We start from the raw sequence: 19,656 nt of genomic DNA, 5'->3' as shown, positions 1-19,656 counted from the left end.
GACCGTAGCCGGCAGCCCTGACGGCGTGCGCTGCAGAAGGATGCTGGCCAGCTCTGGGGAGAGCATCCCTGGGCCGCCGGCGTGTGATGTGGCCAGGCATGCCCAGCCTTCCCCACCCCTGCCTGGCCCTTGCTCCCTGGTACTTGGCAGAGCTGGGCCGAGGATACCTTCGAGAGAAGGGCTTCCCGCCAGGTTTGCATTCACAGCTCTTCCAGCTCGGCCCTCTTTCCAACACGCAGACCTTGGGGCTCTGCTGCCAAAGCCGTGACTGTGCCTGCATTATGTCGGACTACAGCACACCTACCTGCACTATGTGAGTGCTAGGTGTTGGGAGTGGAGGTGAGGCTGTGGTGACAGGGAGAAGTTGTCCCTTTAAACACTGGGTCTGGGGTGGGTAATCTGCCAGAGATTATCTGCTGGGGAGAGGATTGGCTTTAAAGGGAATGTCTCCTCCCTTCCCCCGAGTCCTACAGCATCCCCTGTCCTGTGTGTATGGAAACGAGTTCACTTTCTCCTAGGGAAGCAGAGAGAGGGCCTTTGATTTGACGGGCAAGGGGAGGAGGGCAGTGTGTGCTATGGGACTGGGCCTCCTCTTCCTCGCTGTGCTGATCGCGCTGGTCTCCTGCGAGGACCCAGAAGGTAATAGGGTGTTTGGGGGAAGAGGGGCTTACAGGGTGCCCCAGAGCTGCTGGCACCTGGCTGGACCGGTCTTCCCCAGCAGGGAGCAAGACCTTTGTCGTGTCCCTGTGCCGAGGTTGGCACAGGGAAAGTGGGAGCTGGCTTACAGGAGAGCTGGGGGCTGCAAGTGGATGCGCTCCTCACCACAGCAGGGGTCGGGGGGGTGGGCTGAGACAAGCCTTCCCTGGGCTTGTACCCCCTCCCTGTGGGTCTCTGAGGGCTGGGGAGCTTGCAGGAAGGGTGGTCCTCAGCCCCCTGCCACAGCCCTGCTCTGCCTTGCTCCCTGCGGCACCAGGAGACCTGGATACTTACTGGTCTGGTACAGCGCCCATCTGCTTGGGGGGCTGCAAGGGGAAGCACAAGGAGCTGAAGAGGAGCCAGTGCGGGAACGGCAGCTGCTGCTGGCTGGGCTACAAGTCCTTCTGCAGAGGTACAGCCAGAGCGGGGAGACCGGGGGGAGGCCCTGGGGATGGCTGCAGGGCTTGGCACAGCCAGCCTGGGAAGGGCAGGTTTTGTGCCACGCACACGTCTGGGGGGTTTCTCCAGCAGCCAGGTACTCGGGACGCAGCCTGGGGCACCCACGCAGCCTGCCCAGCACCACGGTCCTTGCCCAGGACCCGCAACCTTGTCCGGGTGCGTCTCCTTGGGTTCTGCCGAGCAGGCTGCATGGAGTGCTAGCTCCATGCTGCCCACGGGAACCTCCCTGTCCCCAGTGAACTGTGGGCGACCTGAAGTGGACTTCAACTCAGTGGTGTACGGCAACGACTGGTGGGTTGGCTCAGTGGTGCGGTACAGCTGCCGGCCGGGGTTCCTGCTGCTGGGGGACCCAGCCAGCGCCTGCCAGTCCGACGGCCGCTGGACCCCCAAGCCCACCTGCCTCCGTGAGTACTGCTGGGGGTCACAGTGAGCCCGAAGGGGCAACCTGCCTGCGTGAGGAGCAGGCGGGAGGGCTGCAGGCATGTCTCTGACCCCTCTTTTCCCCCAGCCTGCTGAAGGAGGGCCGTAGGGCTGGTGAGCACCCTGTGACGTGCTCTGGCCCTGCTCTTGCAGGGATCTGCTTGCGAGGTCGGATCGAGATCAGCGAGCGGGACGTTACTGGGAGGTGTTCCTCATCCTGCAGCTCCCAGGCCCACCTGGGAGCCTTCCTCAACCGTGGCTGCATCAAGATCTCAGCATGTGTCACCAAGCGCTCGGGCTGGGCCCGCTGGTTCTTGCGCTGCGACGTCTGCGAGTGTGACTGCCACGTGCCGTGCGGTGAGTCCCAGTAATGGCTGCCCACCTTTGGTAAGGGCCTGTCTCACTGTTTCATGGGAAGGGTTGGCACTGAGAGCTGGGGGCCGCCAAACAGCTCAAAATCCGCTGCTCTTGCTCTCCTTACAGCTTCCTCCACATAGAGCTGGGCTGTCCGGGGCTGTGACCGCTGGTCCCATGCCAAGGGAGGCTTCCACCCGTCCATCCCAAGGTTGTCATCTGAGAGGAGAGGAGATGCTCTGGACTTGCTCTCTTGCAGGACTGCCTTCTTGCCTGGCCCCATCCTGTCACTCTCCAGCAGCAGAGGGTGCTCTGTGAGCAGCAGGCACTGGGAAGCTGCGTGTGTTTCCTGCAGCTGGCCTTGGGGACAGTGGTGTCTCAGCCTCTGTTTGCCAGGCTGCTTCCTAAAGGAGGTTCATATCCCCTTTTAGGTGGGAGGTAGCCTATGTGCCTGTGCCAGAAGTATCTATCCCATCTGTGCTGCAGGTTGAGATTCCTCCCTGCCAGGTATTTCCTACACGTGAGCCAGACCCTAGGCTGAGAGGTAGATCTGCCCTCTGTGCTTGCTGCGGCCGTCAGGCAGAGCTGGAGCGTGGGACGTGCCCGCTGTCCCCATGCCACGGGCAGAGCAGCCTGGCCAGGGCTGCACCACGCATTGCTGAGGAATCAAGTGTTAAAGTGGGACAAGCTGCCCTACAGCCTCCCCGCGAGCCAGGACAGCTAACTGTGCGGGGGAAGGTCTTAGCTCCCGGGTGCAAAGTCTTTCCCACGAGCTGGTCCGCGCGTTGGCTGCAGGGCATGCTCCCATGCTCCTTCCAGAGGTCTACAGCCTTGCCCTGAGAGCCCCTTTCCCCAGGGACTTCTCTCCCAGCAGCTTGGGGCCACAAAGAGACACGGTAGCCGATGCTCTGCAGCCAGGATGGGTAAGGAGATATAAGGGGGATATCCTGAGCACAGCAGGGCCCTCTTTGATCCTGTAGCTGGAGAAAAAGACCTGGGGTGTGGGCCCATAGTGACTCCTCTCAGGCATTTGAGAAGGGAGCTGGGGCTGTGGGCTCTCCCTGCCTGCCATGGGGCCTCCTAGCCTGTGCACGACTGCTATTAATGTGGCCCTTGGCAGGAGCAGCCATCATGAGCACTGCTGTAACCCTGCGTTATGCCACCTCTCTTCTCAGGAGTGGGTTTCTGCCCAGGCTCCCTTCCCTAAACTCTTTGTTCTCCCCACTGACCCTTCACTTCTCACGGCAGCAACTCAGTGGGTTTCATTCGTGCTGACACTGGTACCTGGCTCCAGCCAGGAGCAGCCTTGTGCTCCCTGAGGACTGCCCTGGCTCCCTTTGAAGCAGCAATGGAAAAGCCAGAATTTTTATTCCCCCAGGGAAGGAGAAGGTGGTCTGGAGCATGTGCAATGAGATTGCCAGGAGAGCTGGAGGACCAGCAGCACCACCACAGGTAATTCAAAATCTGTTTACAGGAAATCACACAGGTTTTCCAGTCATGCAAAGAAATTCTGATGCCTGCCCTGTCCCCAGAGCCCTAGACATACATGGCAAAGCCAGGATAGGCTCCCTCTGCTACTGATACTGTCCCAGACACGTGAGCCACCATAGGGACACAGCTGTGGTCAAAACCACTGTAAGGAAGGTCCTATCTGGGGACCAGATGGGTGCTGAATGTGCCCATGGCACTGGCCACCAAGCCTTTCTGGGCACTGGCCTCCCATCCCTGCTGGCTTTCCACCTTGAAGCAACTCCACAGCAGGATGCTGCAGCAGCTGCTGGCTGCTGTATGGCCACCAGCTTGGTCTCAGGAGGTCCTTACACAGCGTCCAGTAGTTGAGAAGGAAGGGGCTTTAGCATCCAGGGGATTTACTCCCAGACCCTGCTTGTGCTCAGCTGCAGGGAAGCAGGGCTGTTTTGCATTCTGCAGAGGGGGCCTGGGCAGAGACCTGCTAACGATGAGTGCCCTGGGGATGGGAGTCAGAGTGCTGAACGCAGAGCAAACAGGCTTTTGCTCCATGAGGAGATGACTGAAGACCTGCTTGGCTCCACAACTCCCTCCTTGTGCCCTCTCCTTTCCCAGCCTGTGGGCTACCCTGCCCTGCAGTCTCTTCTCTGGCTGTATCCTGCTCCAACAAGGAGCCAAATCACTGCCCTAAGCTCTGTCCCAGCCCAAGGCTGGCTGTGGGAGGGGAAAGCTTTCCTTGGCTCAGCAGATGGGTTTTTAATTAATACTCTTGTTAGTGCCGCTCATTTCCATATGTCTTTCATGCTTAAGCGCGGTGGTGGGTGAGAGGTGTGAGTAACAGTGAGGATGGAGCCAGGCGTGGCGCTGCGGAGGGTGGAGGTGCCAGGGGGCTGGCAGGTCCCCCCACGATGAACTGCGGAGGGGAGTGTGTGCTGGGGGGAAAAGCCCTGGGAGGGGGAGCACCCTCCTATCGAGGCCCTTTGCGGCCAGCTGTGACCCCACCAGCCCTGGCTCTTAATGCCTGGCGTGGGCATCCCGGACAGTCCGCTGTGTTGCAGCCCAAGTTTCAGCCAGCTTGTGCCCCCATTGGGGCGGCTGTGCAGTGGTGGGGCCCCTGTCCCAGGGCAGGGCAGGACCAGGAGCGTCTCGGGTGGGAGCAGACTTAGGGGAGTGTTGGGCCCACGGGGTTTTGGGCTGAGGTGGCAATGGGGGGAGCTGCGGTGGGCTCTGCCCCATGTGTGAACAGCAGCAGGCACCGGGTGGGGGCGTGGGGGGGCTGCGGAGACAGGGCTGGCAAACCCCAGGCTTGTGCACTGAGGATGCTCGGGGCCTTCTGGCTTGCGGGAGGAGGAAATAGGGCCGGTCCCTTTAAGAGGATTTCTCGCTGCCTGGCAGTGCTGCCCGCCTGGGCAGCCCATCCCGCCGCCCCGACAGGCAGCGGCAGCAGGGACAAAGCCGGCGGAGAGGGGCATCGCCGGACAGCCGGGTCCGGGGGGGGCTGCTAACCACTGCAGGGCTGGAGGCGGAGAGCCGCCCCTCCCGCCCTGCCCGCCCGGCCCGGCCCAGCCCAGCCCAGCGGAGGGATGGGGAGGAGACCCCGGCTGGGGACCCGCGGGGTCAGCGCCCAGCCCGGGGCCCGGCGCTGAGGACCGGCCGGCTGCCTCCCAGCCGCTCCCCGCCCGGCCGGGGCGCCGGGCGCCGTCCCCCAACCTCCGCCGCGGGCATCGCCCCTTTGTCTGCGGAGGAGGGAGAGGCGGAGGGCGCTGCGGCGGAGGCACGGCCGGGCGCTGGGCGCAGAGCGGCGGCGAGGCACGGCCGCTGCTGGCGGGGCGAGGAGACGCCGCAGCCTGCCAGGTGAGAGCCCGGGGGAGCCCCTTGCCCGGGGGAGCCCCCTGCCCTGCCCTGCCCTGCCCTCCCCTCCCGGGGCAGGGGCCGTGCGGGCTGCGGGGGCGGTGGAGGGCTGGGGGCGGCCGGGGCTGGAGGGGGCCGGCGGGGAGCCGGGATGAAGGAGGAACATCCTCGGCAAAGGCAAAGCTGCCTTCCCCGCCCGTCGCCTCGGAAATGGGCTAAGCCGGGGAGAGCGGCTTGCGGGATTTAGCGCTCCGTGTGACGCCCAGCCGAAGGAGTCAAGGTGAGCCCGAGGGCGCTTCGTGCCCGCTGCTCCCCCGAGCCCCCCGAGCCCCCCGCTGTGCCCAGCGTGCCCCCGATGTCGCGGCTGCAGAGACGGGGATCTGAGCGCTGGGATCCCGCAGCCCCCGTTCCCACCTCTTCTGCCCAGGGCTGGGGTTGGCTTTCTTCCAGCCCCGCAAGGGATCTGTCTGCAAAGGGGAGAGGGCTGGGAAGATCTCCGCACGGTTCCTCGCCAGGCCGGCTTTTCCTTTCGGGGGACTGCGTGTGTGCGTGCGCTGCAGCTGTAGCGAGGAGCTGCCTGCAGCCTGCACCTCAGCAAAATGTAGGTTAGCAAAGCATTAGGACCCCCGCCTTGGAGCTGGGATGGATGCTGGGCCCAGCCTGCTCAGGCGCAGCTCAGGCTCCTTGAGCCAGTGCTATAGGGATCCCCAGCCCCCTCCCAGTCTGCGGTGCTGCAGTGGGACCCGGGACTAGCGTGCCCCTCACCATGCGTGGCTTAACACCCCCCTCCGCCCCAGCACCGCAGAGAGTCGTCAAGCCAAGCAGAGGTGTGAGGAGCTTGGCCTTGCTGCAGCTAGCTGTGGGGAGGACTGCATGCAAAAGATACCACCCAGCGGGAGAGCATTTGGGCGCGTGTGCGTTAGCGTCACACAATGGCCCCAGTTAAGCGCTGGCCTGGTCTCTGAGGCTGTGCTGGTAGGAGCCAGCAAGGTGCAATGAGCCAAGGGAGGCAGAGAAGGACTGGTACTAGCAGGGCCTTCTCTTTGTTTTATTAAGTCTGTCCTAGCAAGCCCATGGGGACCCCAGGCACCAGCTGAGGGATTAATCTGGCCAGGACTGCTCTGCCCCAGGAGCCTGGGTGAGGCTCAGCGTGCTTTGTCTGAGGAACTGGCTGTAACAGTCTGCTTGCTTGGGACTTGGGTAATACCTGGCAAGCCCTTAGGGACATCCGCGTTCAGCTGGGTGTCCCCCATCAAGGGCAGAACATCAGGTCTCCCACCTCACATCCCGCGGACAGGAGTGGGGCAGGGAGCCTAACGGCAGCAGGGGAGCCGAACAGCCTGCCAGCCCTGCTGCCGGAGCTGGACGCAGCCACAGGAGGTGCATGAATTATTGACTGTGGAGCTGATCAGCTGCTCCTTGCTGCGAGCCCCTCAGCGCAGGCTCGGCTGCCCTGGCCAGGTCCATCCTTCCATCCAGCTGTGGGTGCCAGACCACAGCTGGGCAGCGTATCACAAGGCGGAGGAGCCAGAGGGAAAGAGCGTGAGAGGACTCGCTGTGAGCCGGTCCCTAGCCCCTGCAGCCCCTGGCCCTGAGAGAGGGGCCCACTGCGAGTCGATCCCTATGCATTTCCCACAGAACAGCAGGATGGCAGAGAAGGGTATGGATCCTGCGTGTGTCTCCATTGCCCTGGAGGACACGGTGTGCCACGCCAGCCCCCCCGATGCCCCCCTGCTCACCACCCATTTGAAGAAGGTGGAGAACCACATCACAGAGGCCCAGAGGTTTTCCCACCTCCCGAAGCGCTCGGCTGTCAACATTGAGTTCATTGACCTGTCCTACTCTGTGCGTGAAGGCTCCTGGTGGAGGAAGAGAGGTAGGACCTGCCAGCTGGGGAGGGGCAGGGGAGGGGACCTCAGGGCCATCACACCCCTGCCCTGTTCTGTACGCCTTGGTCTCACCCAGGTTCCCAGCGTCTCCCTCTGTGCTGGGTTCCTCGCTTCTCTGCCCGCTTCCTGCTGCCGGCACAGCCTCTGCAAGCGCAGAGCGCCTCTGCTCTCAAGCAGGAGCTTGTTTCAGTGCGTGGCAATAGGGCCGCTGCACCCAGGGAGCCACAGCGGGAGATGCTGGAGCCGCTCGCCCTGCTGTCCTCTGCGGCAGTGGGGTCTGGCTGGGTGATCGGGCCGTCTGGCCCCGCTGTCTGTCTGCAGCCGCACTGTGGCTGTCTGTCCTTGCTGGGTGCCCATGGGTGGAGGCCAGGCTCGTGTCCCACAGCAGTTGCTGTGCACCGCTGCTGTGCGATGCTGGAGGAAAGCAGATCGTATCCCAGGGAATTATCTGGCCAGGGAAGGCTCTGGCCAGGGCTGCATGGGGGAGATGGGGTGGATTTCGTGGGTGAGGGGCAGCTGGGATGGGTGAGTTTCCTCAGCACTGCTGTTTGGGGTCTGATGGCTGTGTGCGATGTGCCGACAGCAGGAGATTCCGAGGGGTGCCCCAGCTCATAGCCTTGTAAGGAGAATATGTGTGGTTTGCAGGGGATTTCCTCTCCAGCAGAGGAAGATTTCCTCTTCCCTGTGCAGCTGAGGCCACGGTCCCCTTTCCTGTGTGCAAGACTGGCCGAGAGCTCAGGGTGGGGAGAAGGGAGGCAGATGGTGGCTGGTGGGTGGCAGTCCGCTTTAATTAGCGCTCTCAGTTAATGGGATGCCAGTCAGGCAGCCCCATGAGGTGGAGGGGGAGCTGACATGCGGAAGCTGAAGGCAGGCAGGGATGGATGGATGGATGGATGGGGGCCTGGGGTGAGCAGACCGAGGGTGCAGGGCCGCTCCTCGGGGCGTCCTGCCGGCCAGGATTTCTGGATGAGGCCTCTGATCCTGTCCCCAACCAGGGTCTGCAGCTAGGGAAACCGAGGCACTGAAAGACTGTGGGACTGGCTCTGACATTCCCCAGGATGAGGTCCGCCCGTTTGTCTGGGATGCTGAGGAAGCGTCCCAGGAGGAGCCATGGCACAGCCATGGGTTCCCCAGGGCAGAGTGTGCTGCAGCACCCAGGAGTCCTGGGGACCGGCTGCTTGCCAGGGGGCCAGTGCCCTGCAGGGAGGGAGGGGGAAAGGCTCGGGCAGCTAGACGGGAGAAGAGCATGCAGGGGGGTGCTGGCATCCCGGGGTGGCGGTGGGAGGGACTCTGCTCTCCCCAGGGCAGGTGCAAGAGCTGGTGGGGAGCTCCCGGTGCCTTTGGCCGCAGCCCCCAGGATCCGGCCAGGCCGCCCCGCTTTGCTGAAGCAGGAGGTTACTGGCAGTCAATGAACGCAAGTAACCGCTGCGCAAGCTGCAGTGGCGCCGACGTGAGCAGCATGCGCGGTGCCAGAGCCGTGTGCGTGCTGCTGGGATCTGCTGGGGGGGCTGCTGGGCGTGCTCACTCTGCTGTCATCATGCACAGCCCCCTGCCCTCCTCTCCCGGCCCCCGCTGCCGCTCTGCCAGGGGGGCCGGGCCTGGATGCAGGGCGCCTGACTCTGAGGGGTGCAGAGGAGGAACTGGGAGCTTGAGGTGCCAGACCCCTGCCCTGGGGATGGACAAGCCAGAGGAGCTGCCCCCCTAGTAGTACTAGGGCTGCGAGCTGGTCTGGCTCTGACGCTTGCCCCAGCCTGGGGGCAGGCAATGGACACGTTGCCCTAGTCCAACGCCAGCTGCTACCACGGGGTGCGTGGGGAGCGTATTTCCAGCGGGGAGATGCTCAGACCTGGTCTGTGGTTCAGCTTGGTCCTAGCACCCTGTATACTATTGCTCTTCTGCCAGAGCTGTGTTTTCAGGGCAGCTCCTGGAGCCTGAGGCTGTGCCCGTTCCCTACTCCCAACACATCATGTTCCTTCTGCCAGAAAATGCTAATCAGCTGCATCTAAAGCAGAGATAATTCCAGGTCTGATTAGCAGTGGCTGCTGCCGGGTGTCACAGCATGAATGCCAATGAAGGCAACAGCCGGGCATCTGGCGGGCTTGGGGACTCTGCCTACCCCATGCTACCCTGCTTCTCATTGCCCATCTCCACCGGCCCTAGGGACTGGGACAACATGCCCAGGACTAATGTCACAACCTGGTAGTCTTTCTCAGCAGCTGTGTGCCCCGACCCAGAGATTTCCCTGGTCTTTGCTGTGATCCAGAGCACGTGCCTTTTTGGTGCTGGAAACCACTGGGGCCAGCCAAGGACCAGGGTCAGGGATCATTCTGGAAATGACAGCTGCTGTGGCTATAGTCCTGGGGATGCTGATGGAGACGGTCTCCGGGCATACGCAGCCCCTGGCGCAACGCACGGAGGTCCTGAGCTCCCCCAGGTGCTGGGGTGGCATCGCGGTCCCTGTAGCGCTGCTGCTCTGGAAAGTCAAACCCATGCTGCTCTCTCCCTCTAGGGTACAAGACTCTCCTCAAATGCCTGTCAGGGAGGTTCTGCCAGCGGGAGCTCATTGGGATCATGGGGCCATCAGGTGCTGGGAAGTCCACACTCATGAACATCCTGGCTGGCTACAGGTGAGGCTGTGGGGAAGCCAGTGGGTCTGGGGGTGCAGGGCTAGCGGCCTCTATGCTACATCCCTCCACGCCTCTTTCCTGCAGGGAGACTGGCATGAAGGGCCAGATTCTGGTGAATGGCCGGCCGCGGGACCTGCGTACCTTCCGCAAGATGTCCTGCTACATCATGCAAGACGACATGCTCCTGCCACACCTCACCGTGCTGGAGGCTATGATGGTGAGTGATGCAAGAGCCAGGCAGCCTGCTGGGCTCTGTGGGGCATCCCGTGGCCTGTGTCCTCGGTCACTGAGACCGCACGGACATCAGGCATTTCCAAGGGCTCTGGAACACGGGAACGAAATCCTGCTGTTCTTGCTGCCTTCATCCTGAGCCATCGCTCCCAGCCCTTGGCTAGGCAGAGACAGGGCCAGAGTGCAACCGATTCTGTTCCCGACACCTGACAGTCATGTCTTCCTGCCCATCCTCTCCCTGCAGGTCTCTGCTAATCTGAAGCTGAGCGAGAAGCAGGAGGTGAAGAAGGAGCTGGTAAGTGCAGAGGAAGGTGGGCCCAGGCACCCTCGTCAGTCCCCAGACAGGGACAGTAGGGAAGGGAGGGCCTGGAGGGGACCAGGGGACGCCAAGGGGCTCCCAGCAATGGAGGTCTGAAGGGAGGTGGCAGGGATGGGGTGAAGGTCCATGAGAGCCCGTGGCGCATGAGGCTGTCTCGCAGGTGAACGAGATCCTGACGGCCCTGGGGCTGCTGGAGTGCTCCTTCACCCGCACCATCTCGTTGTCGGGGGGCCAACGCAAGCGCCTGGCCATCGCCCTGGAGCTGGTGAACAACCCTCCGGTCATGTTCTTCGACGAGCCCACGAGGTGAGGCCGCAGGGGCCGGGGCTCCCCAGCACTGCCTGCCCAGCTGGGCTTCCCCTACCGGGGGACACTGGGGTGGCCATCACCCTCTGGAGCACAGCAGGGCTGCGAGGCCTGAGGGTGGGATATGACTGTGCCCACCAGGGCTCCAGGAGGAGCTGGGGCATGGCAAGGCTGGGTCTGCAAAGGGATGCTCTTGTCCATCGATCTGAGAGGAGGGTGCTCACCAGGGGAGGCAAGTGGGGACACCTTTAGGACGTACTTCTCCCCCTCTCAACTCTCCCCTTCTCTCTTTGCTGTCTCTTTGTCCTCCACTCCATCATGCGTGGCCACAGCGGTCTGGACAGCGCCTCGTGCTTCCAGGTGGTTTCCCTGATGCGGTCTCTGGCTCAGGGTGGGCGCACCATCATCTGCACCATCCACCAGCCCAGCGCCAAGCTCTTTGAGATGTTCGACAAGGTTTGGTCTGGGCTAGGACGCAGGATTCTTCAGGGACGCGGGGTTCCTCTGGTCCCAAGACCCAGGAGAGAGGCCGTGGGAGGGATGGGCTGCAGGCATGTGGCCTGGGGCTTGCGTGACACAGCCCTGATGGCCAGGGTCTGGCAAGGGTGCCCTGTGTCACCCTAGGGCAGGGAGGTGGGTAGGAGCGGGTGACAGTGCCCCTGTCTGCTCTGCACCTGCCATATCCGAGTTTTTTCTTGCAGCTGTACATCCTGAGCCAGGGCCAGTGCATCTTCAAAGGCATTGTGACCAACCTCATCCCCTACCTGAAGGGTCTCGGCCTCCACTGCCCCACATACCACAACCCCGCTGACTTCAGTGAGTGCCCCTGCCCCAGCTGGGACCGTGGTGCGGAGCAAGAGGGTGGCCAGGTCCAAACCCAGTTCCCAAGCCCTGTGGGATGCCTAGTGTTCCCCCAGGTTTCCCCGGGAGCAGGGCTGCCTGTGCCCGTCCTGTTGGGTGCTGGCGGGGCAGTGCTGCCGTGTGGTGCAGCAGCACAGGACGGGGGTTGTGCTGGGCTCCCACTCCCCTGCCCCACGGGGGCACGGTCTGAGCAGCAAAGTGATGGCAAGGGTTGGCTAAGCGCCTCTCGGGGATCCTGTCCCTCCTCCACAGTTATCGAGGTGGCCTCAGGAGAGTATGGAGACCTCAACCCTGTCCTGTTCCGCGCCGTCCAGAACGGCATGTGCACCATGGCCGAGAAGAAGAGCAGCCCCGACAAGACAGATCCGTCGTGCCCGGCACACTGTGTGACGGTGAGTGGGGGCGAGAGGAGCTTCCTGCGGTGTCAGGGAGTGGCAGGTACTGGGGTGCCCACCCAGGGACACCTCAGTCTCCCCTGCCCTACAGCACACACGTATTGTGTGCTGCCTCCGCTTGTCTTCAGCAACAGCTCTGTGCTGGCAGCTGGCAGTGCCTGTTCTCACCGGGGTGCTCACAAGGGGCGCGCTAGGAGCGTTTGGGTGCCGTCCTAGTAGTGAGCCCGTGTTGTGAATTTGACCCACGTCACTGACTTGCCCGTGGTCTTGCAGGACGTGGACCACATCGAGAGCCACACGTTTGCCACCAGCACTTCAACTCAGTTCTGCATCCTCTTCAAGAGAACCTTTATCTGCATCCTAAGGGACACGGTGAGGGCAGGGGAGGCTGGGCCAGGGCTGAGGGGATGGGGCCTGTTGGTCACTGGGGGCAGGCAGAGACAAGAGTTAAATGGGGCTGGAGCGGGGCTCACCCTTGAGGAGCAGGCAGGCTGACCTCTGCTGCCCTGGGATGCTCATGGGGTGCATCCCCGCCTCGCTGAGCCCCTGTACCCTCTCTGCCCGCAGGTGCTGACCCACCTGCGGTTCATGTCCCACATCTGCATCGGGGTGCTGATCGGGCTGCTCTACCTGCACATTGGCAACGACGCGGGGAAAGTCTTCAACAACACTGGCTTTCTCTTCTTCTCCATGCTCTTCCTCATGTTTGCTGCACTGATGCCCACCATCCTCACCTGTAAGGAGCTCCTTCCCCTCACACCCGTTTGCTGCTCCCAGCCCTTGGGGCAGAGGGGGGTGCTCCAGCAGCGTGGGAGCGTGTCTGCTGGGTGGCGTATGGCGGAGCCAGATGAATTGGACAAAAGGAGGGAAATAAGAGAGGGGAGGGGAAAAAAAAAATCAAACGAAGAAGGGGAAAACTTCTGTTTGGGTATACTTCGGTTTTGCCCTTTATTTACTGTTTGGCTACGATGTACTTGCTGGCTCAAAGCAGAATGCTGGAATTTTTTCTTTTTTTGCTGAGGAAATGTCTGTAAAGCTGCATTTTCAGCTGCTTTGCCTCTCTCTCACTTCCTCAAAAAGTTTGCCTAAAAAACCCCAGCCAAGCTGACTTTTCCATGCAGAAAGTTCCCATATCGGTCACTGACTTTTTTCCCTGGCGAAGCTTTGAGCACCCGCTCGTGGCGCAGGCAGGAGGCTGCCTGGTGCTCCGTGCTGGGGCGGCATCGCATCTGCCTGCAACGCGGCAGGTGGGATTGGGGGCTGGGGCTGCTAACTCCTTGTTTCCATGCAGTCCCCCAGGAGATGTCTGTATTTCTGCGAGAGCACTTGAACTACTGGTACAGCCTGAAAGCCTACTATCTGGCAAAGACCATGGCAGACGTGCCCTTCCAGGTGCGCTTTCAGCTGGACTAGAACGTGGCCCTGATGCTCACGTGCCTTCCTCGGCACAGCCAATTTCCCGGCTACCCCAGTACCCCGGGCTTGCCTTTGAGGGGGTCCCTGCAGCCCTCCGTCCTTCACGGAGGGTCTGTGGGGTGAGGATGGCCATGGGTCCATCAGAGCGGTCTCGTTGCTTGCCCCTCTCCAGGTCATCTGCCCCATCGCGTACTGCAGCATCGTGTACTGGATGACAGGCCAGCCGCCCGAAGCCACACGCTTCCTCCTCTTCTCTGCCCTGGCCACTGCCACGGCCCTGGTGGCCCAGTCCCTTGGGCTTCTCATCGGAGCTGCTTCCACGTCCCTACAGGTCAGATGGGGCCCTGGCTTTACCTTTATGTGGCGATGAGGGGAGAGTCGCAGGGGGTCCCGCTACAAGGAGGGTTGGAGGGAACTCTGGCCCATAGGCAGGCGTGTGAGTGCCACAGGTGGTGCGCCTGTGGACAGGGACGCGACACCCAGTGGCCTCTGCTCCCCAGGTGGCCACCTTTGTGGGCCCTGTCACTGCCATCCCCGTCCTGCTCTTCTCTGGCTTCTTCGTCAGCTTCAAGACCATCCCCACCTACCTGCAGTGGAGCTCCTACGTCTCCTATGTCAGGTGGGACCCCGTGCTCTGGCCAGAAACTCCCTGCCCTGGGCTCCCATGGGCTGGGGAGAGAAGAGGGCTGCCTGGGACGTATGACGACTCTTGTGGTGTGCTCTGCCCTAGGTATGGCTTCGAGGGCGTCATTCTCACCATCTATGCCATGGAGCGTGAGGACCTGGAGTGCCTCGAGGACTTCTGCCCTTTCCAAAAGCCCATCAAGATCCTGCAGGAGCTGGACGTGGAGGAGGCCAAGCTCTACCTGGACTTCCTCATCCTGGGCATCTTCTTCATCATCCTGCGGCTCCTGGCTTACCTGGTCCTCAGGTATAAAGTCAAGTCAGAGAGATAAAGGGGCCCTGGGGCGCCAGTGCCGTTCCCAGGCCTGGCCTGCTGTGAGAGACGTTCTGCAGATGGATACAGTGCTTCTGGCAGGTCACGGACCACGGCAGAGGTGTCTGTAGGTGCCAGCCAGACCTAGCTCAGTCGAGAAGGGTTTTGACACATCTCGGAACTGTTTTAACCTTTCCACGCACTCTTCATTGCAAAAGTTTTGTACAGCCTGGCATGTGCCACCCTCTCCCCCAGGACTGCCGAACCCCACGGAGCTTGGGTCCCCTCTCGTTGCCTCTGCCCAGCACCTGCCCTTCTCTGCCAAACACGTTGGGGCACCAGGGACGGTCCTGCGGAGGTGGCTGTCTGCCGAGCGAGGCCGAGAGGAGCCAGCTGCTCCAGGCAGGAGGGGAGCAGCGCCCTGGGGCTGCCCGAGCCTGGGGCTGAAGCCGAGAGGAGACGCCTGCAGAGCAAGGATGGATAGTGCAGCACCGAGCCCCGTTGCTCGGCCTGGCCAGCAGCGTGTGTGTCAGCGATAAGAAGAGCCCGAAGGTGCAATAGGCCAAGTTGCACAAGGCTTTAGTGTTTCCTGTCATTGTAGCCACAGAAATTGCTGCATCCCCTTTTTCTTTCTGCGTAAATCCCCCTCTTTTTTGTTTCTTTTCTTTCTTTTTTTATAAACCCCGCTGCTTCCCAGTCTGCATGGAGGGGAACGGGACCCAGCAGGCAGAGAAGGACTTAGAGCTCTGTCTCAGACTTTTGCTCAAATGCCATCCTCAGAGTAGGGATCTTCAAACCTGGGGATGTGGCAGGGTCTGTGGGAATGGGACCATATTCTTAGACCTTAGGGAGTTCAGTCTCTGTCGTCTCTGGGGTCTGAGCCAAGAGGAGAAAATCGACCAACATGGAGAGAAGTGACTGGTCCCTTCAAGTGCTGCATGGAGTGAGGAGGATTTAGGTTCCCGCACCCTACCGGTGCCAGGTGGCTGAAAAGCAGGGCTGGGCTCAGCCGTGCCATCACTGGAGCTTCTATTGCAGGAGAAGAGTTGGGCCCGAGCCCTTCCCTTACAGTGTCTCGCTCCTCGCTTCTCTTCCCCCGGCACAACTTTGGCTGTCTCGGCAGAACAGGGAGGATGAGCCGTGCTCAGCACCGTCTGCAAGGAGGGGATGTCAGCCCCAGGGACGCCCAGTCTCTTCACAGTGCAAACCTCCCGGGGCAGCAGTGTGCGTAAGGAGGTCCCAGCAATGCCAGAACTGGAAAGCAGGTGAGATCTTGGAGTGGTTTGTTTGCACTGGGCGACCCTGATGCTGGGAAGGGCTTTGCACTTTGTGACTGGTATCAGGAAAAGGTCCCTTTTGGCAAGTGTCTCCAGTGGCTCCTCCAAAATCACCTGCCTCTCCACGCCCCTTGCAGAGGGAAGGCATTTCAGCACCTCACTGGCTCTTCAAAGGAGCAGACTGCAGACCAGAGCTGGTGGGGCATCTGCACACCCTGCTGTGCTGGGAGCACAGCGCTGCTTGGCCATATAGCACAGGCCTGTCTCTGGGTGTGCTGGCACCGGTGTCGTGGGGCTGCGCTGGTCACCCATGTGCACGGGAACCCGCTGCTTTTTAGTGAGCACGGACACGAGGAGGGCAGCTCTGCCCCATCCTGCCATGCTGGGCCCTGGTTCAAGTGCGGTCTGTGATACGCTGCTGCCAGCACGCTCCGAGTAGCAGGGGATTGCAGGGCAAATGCCAGATTTCAGCAAAATCCTTGAGACTATTCTTTGCTTTTACCGGCTCATGTTGGGACTGCTGCACACAGCAGGGTCGGACTGGCCTGCAGGTGGATGGCAGAAGCGTGGCAGCGCTGATGCTGGGCGCTCAGCAAGGTCGGGTTTCCTCTGCCTGGACAGCATCACTGCAAGGAGCTTGTAGCCACGGGGCTCTCCTGCACAGAGGGTCTGGAAGCAGGACATGCCCTGATGCCCTTTCTATGCTGAGCATTGGGGTATTCCCCAGGGGCTCTTGTCTGACTTACTGCTGTCCCTCACAAAATTCCCCTCTGCGCCTGGATCCTCCTTCACTGCTAGCCCTGTGCCGTGCTCTGCAATGGAGCCGTGCCAGCTTGGGGGGCCGCGGTCTCCTGGGCATGATTCTGCCAGCTACGTCTGCAGGGGCGCGGTCAAATGGGGAACGGTGCCCACATCTGCTCCGTCACCAGGTGGGCGGATGAGCAGGAAGCCAGGAGGGCGGTGGAGCTTGCAGGCTGTCACCCTTCTCCATCTCACTCTCCGTGGGGCTGATGGGACCGGTGACCCACTTCTGTCCTGCTCTTGGGCTGCGGCTAGTTAAGCCTTGCCCAGCACAGGGAGCGCGCCGCCGGGCTGCGGGTTTTCCCCTGCGTGGACACCAAGTCAGCAGGAGGTGCCAACGGGGCAGCTTTGCGCAGCTCCTGCCTCCTGCCCACTCCCTGGCAGCGGGGACTCTCATGGTGGGTCCTGCTTCCTGCACATTGGAGGCACTGCTGTCCCCACCGCTGCGTCCTGCTGCTCTCTGCACCCAGCACGTGGTACCTCCTAGGACACCTCTGTGTCATCGCAGCCAGTGCCGCCACCACTCCTAGAAGGACCAGGACGAGATGGGCTAGCGATGGCCCACGTGTGGAGCATAGGAGGCTACCAGCAGGCACCCGTGACTGCCACTGCCCGTGTCCCCCACACACCGGGATGCTACAACAGAAGCATCTGGTCATCCTCTGCTGCTTGCAGAGAAACCCCGTGGGACAGGCTGTGAGCTCAGCGTGGCCGCGGGGAGGCTGCTGGAGCGGGTAGCTCCACAGGTGGCTGCTCGTACCAGCCTGTCCGCGACAGGGCGGTTAGCAGCACCCCCAGGATCTCCAGGAGAGTTCAGCACACCTCGGGCCTCCTGCACCGGTGAGTGCGCAGCTCGCAAAGTCCCGGCTAACCAGGTGCGCGGTCACTGTGGGGCAGGGTGAGCTCTGGAGATGGAGGATGGCTGTGTCCTTGAGCTGGGCAAGGACACTGGGGAGCGGGGGTTACGAGGCAGGCGCCCCTCATCCCCAGGGCCAAGGCAGCAGGTCTAAGGTGCCCTGGAGGAGGGCACCAGCACACCCAAGGGAGCCGGCAAGTGTGTGTGTTGGTACGAAGGGGCTGCAGCGAACGAGGGATCTGAGCACCCTGTGGCACAGAGAGCCTGGATCTAGGAGACTCTGCCCCAGGCAAAAGCACCCTCGGTGGTGCCCAAGGGCAAACAGGGCCCAAGGAGTGAACTGAGCCAAGGTGCCAGAATGGGGCCATCCCTTGCCCCTTCCCTCTCAGTGAGGACAATCCCAGACACGGTGGAAGGCACAGGGAAATGCAAAGGGACCGAGCATGTTTGCGCTCAGCACTCAGGGTTTATTGCCCCTCCGCTGCCCGGGTGTCCGCCGGCCCCACAGGAGCAGAGCAAGAGGGGGTGTCTCTGCCCTGGAACAGCAGAGGGATGGGGTGCAGCCACCCTGCTCTGGGGGGCCCTTAGCGGAGAAAGACCGGGCTGCTCCAGCCCGCGGGCTAGCGGGCATCTCTGCGGGACGGTCTCTTCAGGGCAAGATAGGCACTGAGCCAGGCTGTGCCAGGACACCTCGGCAATAACACTGGTTGTTTTGTGGTGTGGGGTCAGGGGTGCCCAGGCTGGGTCTTGCCTTGTCCTGAGCGGATGGGGAGCACCCATGTGCTGGGCTGGCATGCAGCAGCGAGGATGCACTTTATCAGAGCAGGGGATGGGGCCGTGGGTGCTTCTGGCTACAGGAATCCCACCAGGGAATGCGTCTGGATAATCATGAGGAGTGTGATGGAGGAGAGCGGGCTTCTTCCCCCACACCTCCTCTCCCCTTGTGCCCCTGCCTTTCCCTGCAATGCACTTTGAATGCATGAGGATGTGGTTCAGGCCGTGGCTCCAGCTCCCTGGGAGCACTGGTTGAACCTCAACCCATCTAAAACTGCTTCAGCCCCTTAGCCTGGCTCCTTCAGCGCACGGGCATGGTTGTATCAGGTACTGCCTCTCCCCGTGCGTGCTGTGAACGCAGGCAGGCAAGCAGGGCTATGGCCACTCACCTCCACGCATGTCCAGGCCACCTTTGTCACACGCACAAGAAGAGCAAATGCATCGTCGCCTGGCTTGTGCTAGGATTTGCTGGAGGGGAAACTGGGCTAGCACAGGGAGAGGATGGGGCTTCTCCCAGGGTTTCACCCCTCTCTCAAATCAGGCAATAAAACAGTGTTTCATTCTCACTGTGTGTGGACACCATTTGTCCCGTCCCTCTGCCATGGGAGCTCCTGGTGCCATGGGCAGCCTGCAGCTGCCTGGGATCTCTTTGTGCATCCCTGCCACGCTGGTCCCTGTGGTTTTCCAGCCTTCACCTCGTCCACGTGTGCAGAAGAGGTTGTACAGCGGGATCCACGTGTGATGCAGGGCAGGGGTGGACCGTGCAGAGAAGTGCAGCTGTTGAAACCCATGCTCCCGCATGACTGGAGGTGAGCTGCTTTTTTCCTGGGACCGTTCGCCAAAATAAGATGCAGATAACAGCTCAAAGGCCAAGGGAGTCTGCTCGCACAGCCGTAGCTCTGCTGTGGAAGTTGCACGTGGGTGGCATTTGCCCAGGTCCTTCCGCCTTGCTGGGGGGAAGCTGCGAAGCAGGGCCGGGGCACCGTTGCCCACAGCTGCAGCCTGGCAGGAACCAGGCAGGGCAGAGGTGAGCCCCTGGGCTCTGGGGGGAGCAGGGGGCTGCTGGCGGGGCCCTGCTGTCTCTCTGGGCTGTGCCATGCATACAGGTAAGTTCCCCACAGGGACAGGGTGCCCAGGTCCCTGCTTGGTGCTCACTGGTGTCTGGAGGGCCTCGGGAACCGTTGAGCGGGCGGAGATGTTGCGGCTTATTTCAGTCTTTCTGAGATGCCAGCTGTACTTGTTGGATTTCACACATCAATAAAACTTATATTTATAGTGTACTGCCCGGATCCTTCACCTCCCTGAGCAGCCAGAGGGGATGCATGCAAGGGGTGATGTGCGTGCCTGGCTACACCAACAGGCATCCCTGCATCGGGGTGTGGAGGGGGGTGCTGAGGGGGCAGCACACAGGTGCAGGCGGCTGCACACGTTGCTGGGGACGGGTGCCGAGCGTGTGCAAAGGCATGCAGGGACGTGCGTGTCTGTGTGGGCTCTGCGCAGGCCTTTGGGGTGCGAGAGTGGCCTCCGGGGTTACCCAGGTGTGAGCCCTCAGCCCCAGCATGCCGGGCTTGGCGCTGCCCGTGGCTGGCCGGGGTGAGCCAGCGCTGCCTGGAGCAGCACCCAGGGACCGAGCAGAGTGCGCGCAGCCCCGCAGACACTGCTGGCTCTGGGCTCGGCACCGCCTCACTGGATTGCCAGAGCAGATCCGCAAGCAGTGAAA

General features: G+C 61.9%; 2 protein-coding genes across 6 annotated transcripts; both read left to right on the top strand.

Moving 5' to 3' along the window:
- The first annotated feature begins 1,255 nt into the window (after positions 1–1,255).
- LOC129196162 (complement receptor type 2-like) lies at positions 1,256–3,564 on the top strand. Of its 2 annotated transcripts, none has more exons than XM_054803146.1 (3): positions 1,256–1,559; positions 1,729–1,932; positions 3,308–3,564. In XM_054803146.1, the coding sequence occupies exons 1-3, from the start codon at positions 1,361–1,363 to the stop codon at positions 3,508–3,510; spliced, it is 606 nt and encodes a 201-aa protein (XP_054659121.1). In that variant the 5' UTR covers positions 1,256–1,360; the 3' UTR covers positions 3,511–3,564. The 2 variants fall into 2 exon arrangements, with proteins under 2 accessions (XP_054659121.1, XP_054659123.1); XM_054803148.1 differs by lacking the exon at positions 3,308–3,564 and adding an exon at positions 2,059–3,205.
- Positions 3,565–4,775: 1,211 nt separating this feature from the next.
- ABCG4 (ATP binding cassette subfamily G member 4) lies at positions 4,776–19,214 on the top strand. Of its 4 annotated transcripts, XR_008574057.1 has the most exons (16): positions 4,777–5,250; positions 6,886–7,123; positions 9,646–9,763; positions 9,848–9,980; positions 10,239–10,289; positions 10,474–10,619; positions 10,952–11,075; positions 11,321–11,435; positions 11,733–11,872; positions 12,149–12,247; positions 12,443–12,611; positions 13,167–13,267; positions 13,464–13,622; positions 13,792–13,910; positions 14,022–17,146; positions 18,625–19,214. XR_008574057.1 is itself a non-coding variant. In XM_054803011.1 (15 exons), the coding sequence occupies exons 2-15, from the start codon at positions 6,895–6,897 to the stop codon at positions 14,245–14,247; spliced, it is 1,929 nt and encodes a 642-aa protein (XP_054658986.1). In that variant the 5' UTR covers positions 4,776–5,250; positions 6,891–6,894; the 3' UTR covers positions 14,248–19,214. The 4 variants fall into 4 exon arrangements, 3 of the variants coding, with proteins under 3 accessions (XP_054658986.1, XP_054658985.1, XP_054658987.1); XM_054803011.1 differs by having other exon boundaries at positions 4,776–5,250; positions 6,891–7,123; positions 14,022–19,214; XM_054803010.1 differs by having other exon boundaries at positions 14,022–19,214.
- Positions 19,215–19,656: the final 442 nt, after the last annotated feature.

Source organism: Grus americana, chromosome 24 (genome assembly GCF_028858705.1).
Source record: "Grus americana isolate bGruAme1 chromosome 24, bGruAme1.mat, whole genome shotgun sequence".
NCBI lineage: Eukaryota > Metazoa > Chordata > Aves > Gruiformes > Gruidae > Grus > Grus americana.
This window is presented reverse-complemented; position numbering and strand designations above follow the sequence as displayed.

Bases quoted from the DNA above. Each gene is read 5' to 3' on its own strand.
- LOC129196162 (XM_054803146.1), top strand. From the start codon at position 1,361: ATGCTGCCCACGGGAACCTCCCTGTCCCCAGTGAACTGTGGGCGACCT. The intron at 1,560-1,728 runs GTGAGTACTGCT...CTGCTCTTGCAG, and splicing joins CCCCAAGCCCACCTGCCTCC to GGATCTGCTTGCGAGGTCGG. The intron at 1,933-3,307 runs GTGAGTCCCAGT...TTATTCCCCCAG, and splicing joins TGACTGCCACGTGCCGTGCG to GGAAGGAGAAGGTGGTCTGG.
- ABCG4 (XM_054803011.1), top strand. From the start codon at position 6,895: ATGGCAGAGAAGGGTATGGATCCTGCGTGTGTCTCCATTGCCCTGGAG. The intron at 7,124-9,645 runs GTAGGACCTGCC...CTCTCCCTCTAG, and splicing joins CTCCTGGTGGAGGAAGAGAG to GGTACAAGACTCTCCTCAAA. The intron at 12,248-12,442 runs GTGAGGGCAGGG...CTCTGCCCGCAG, and splicing joins TCTGCATCCTAAGGGACACG to GTGCTGACCCACCTGCGGTT.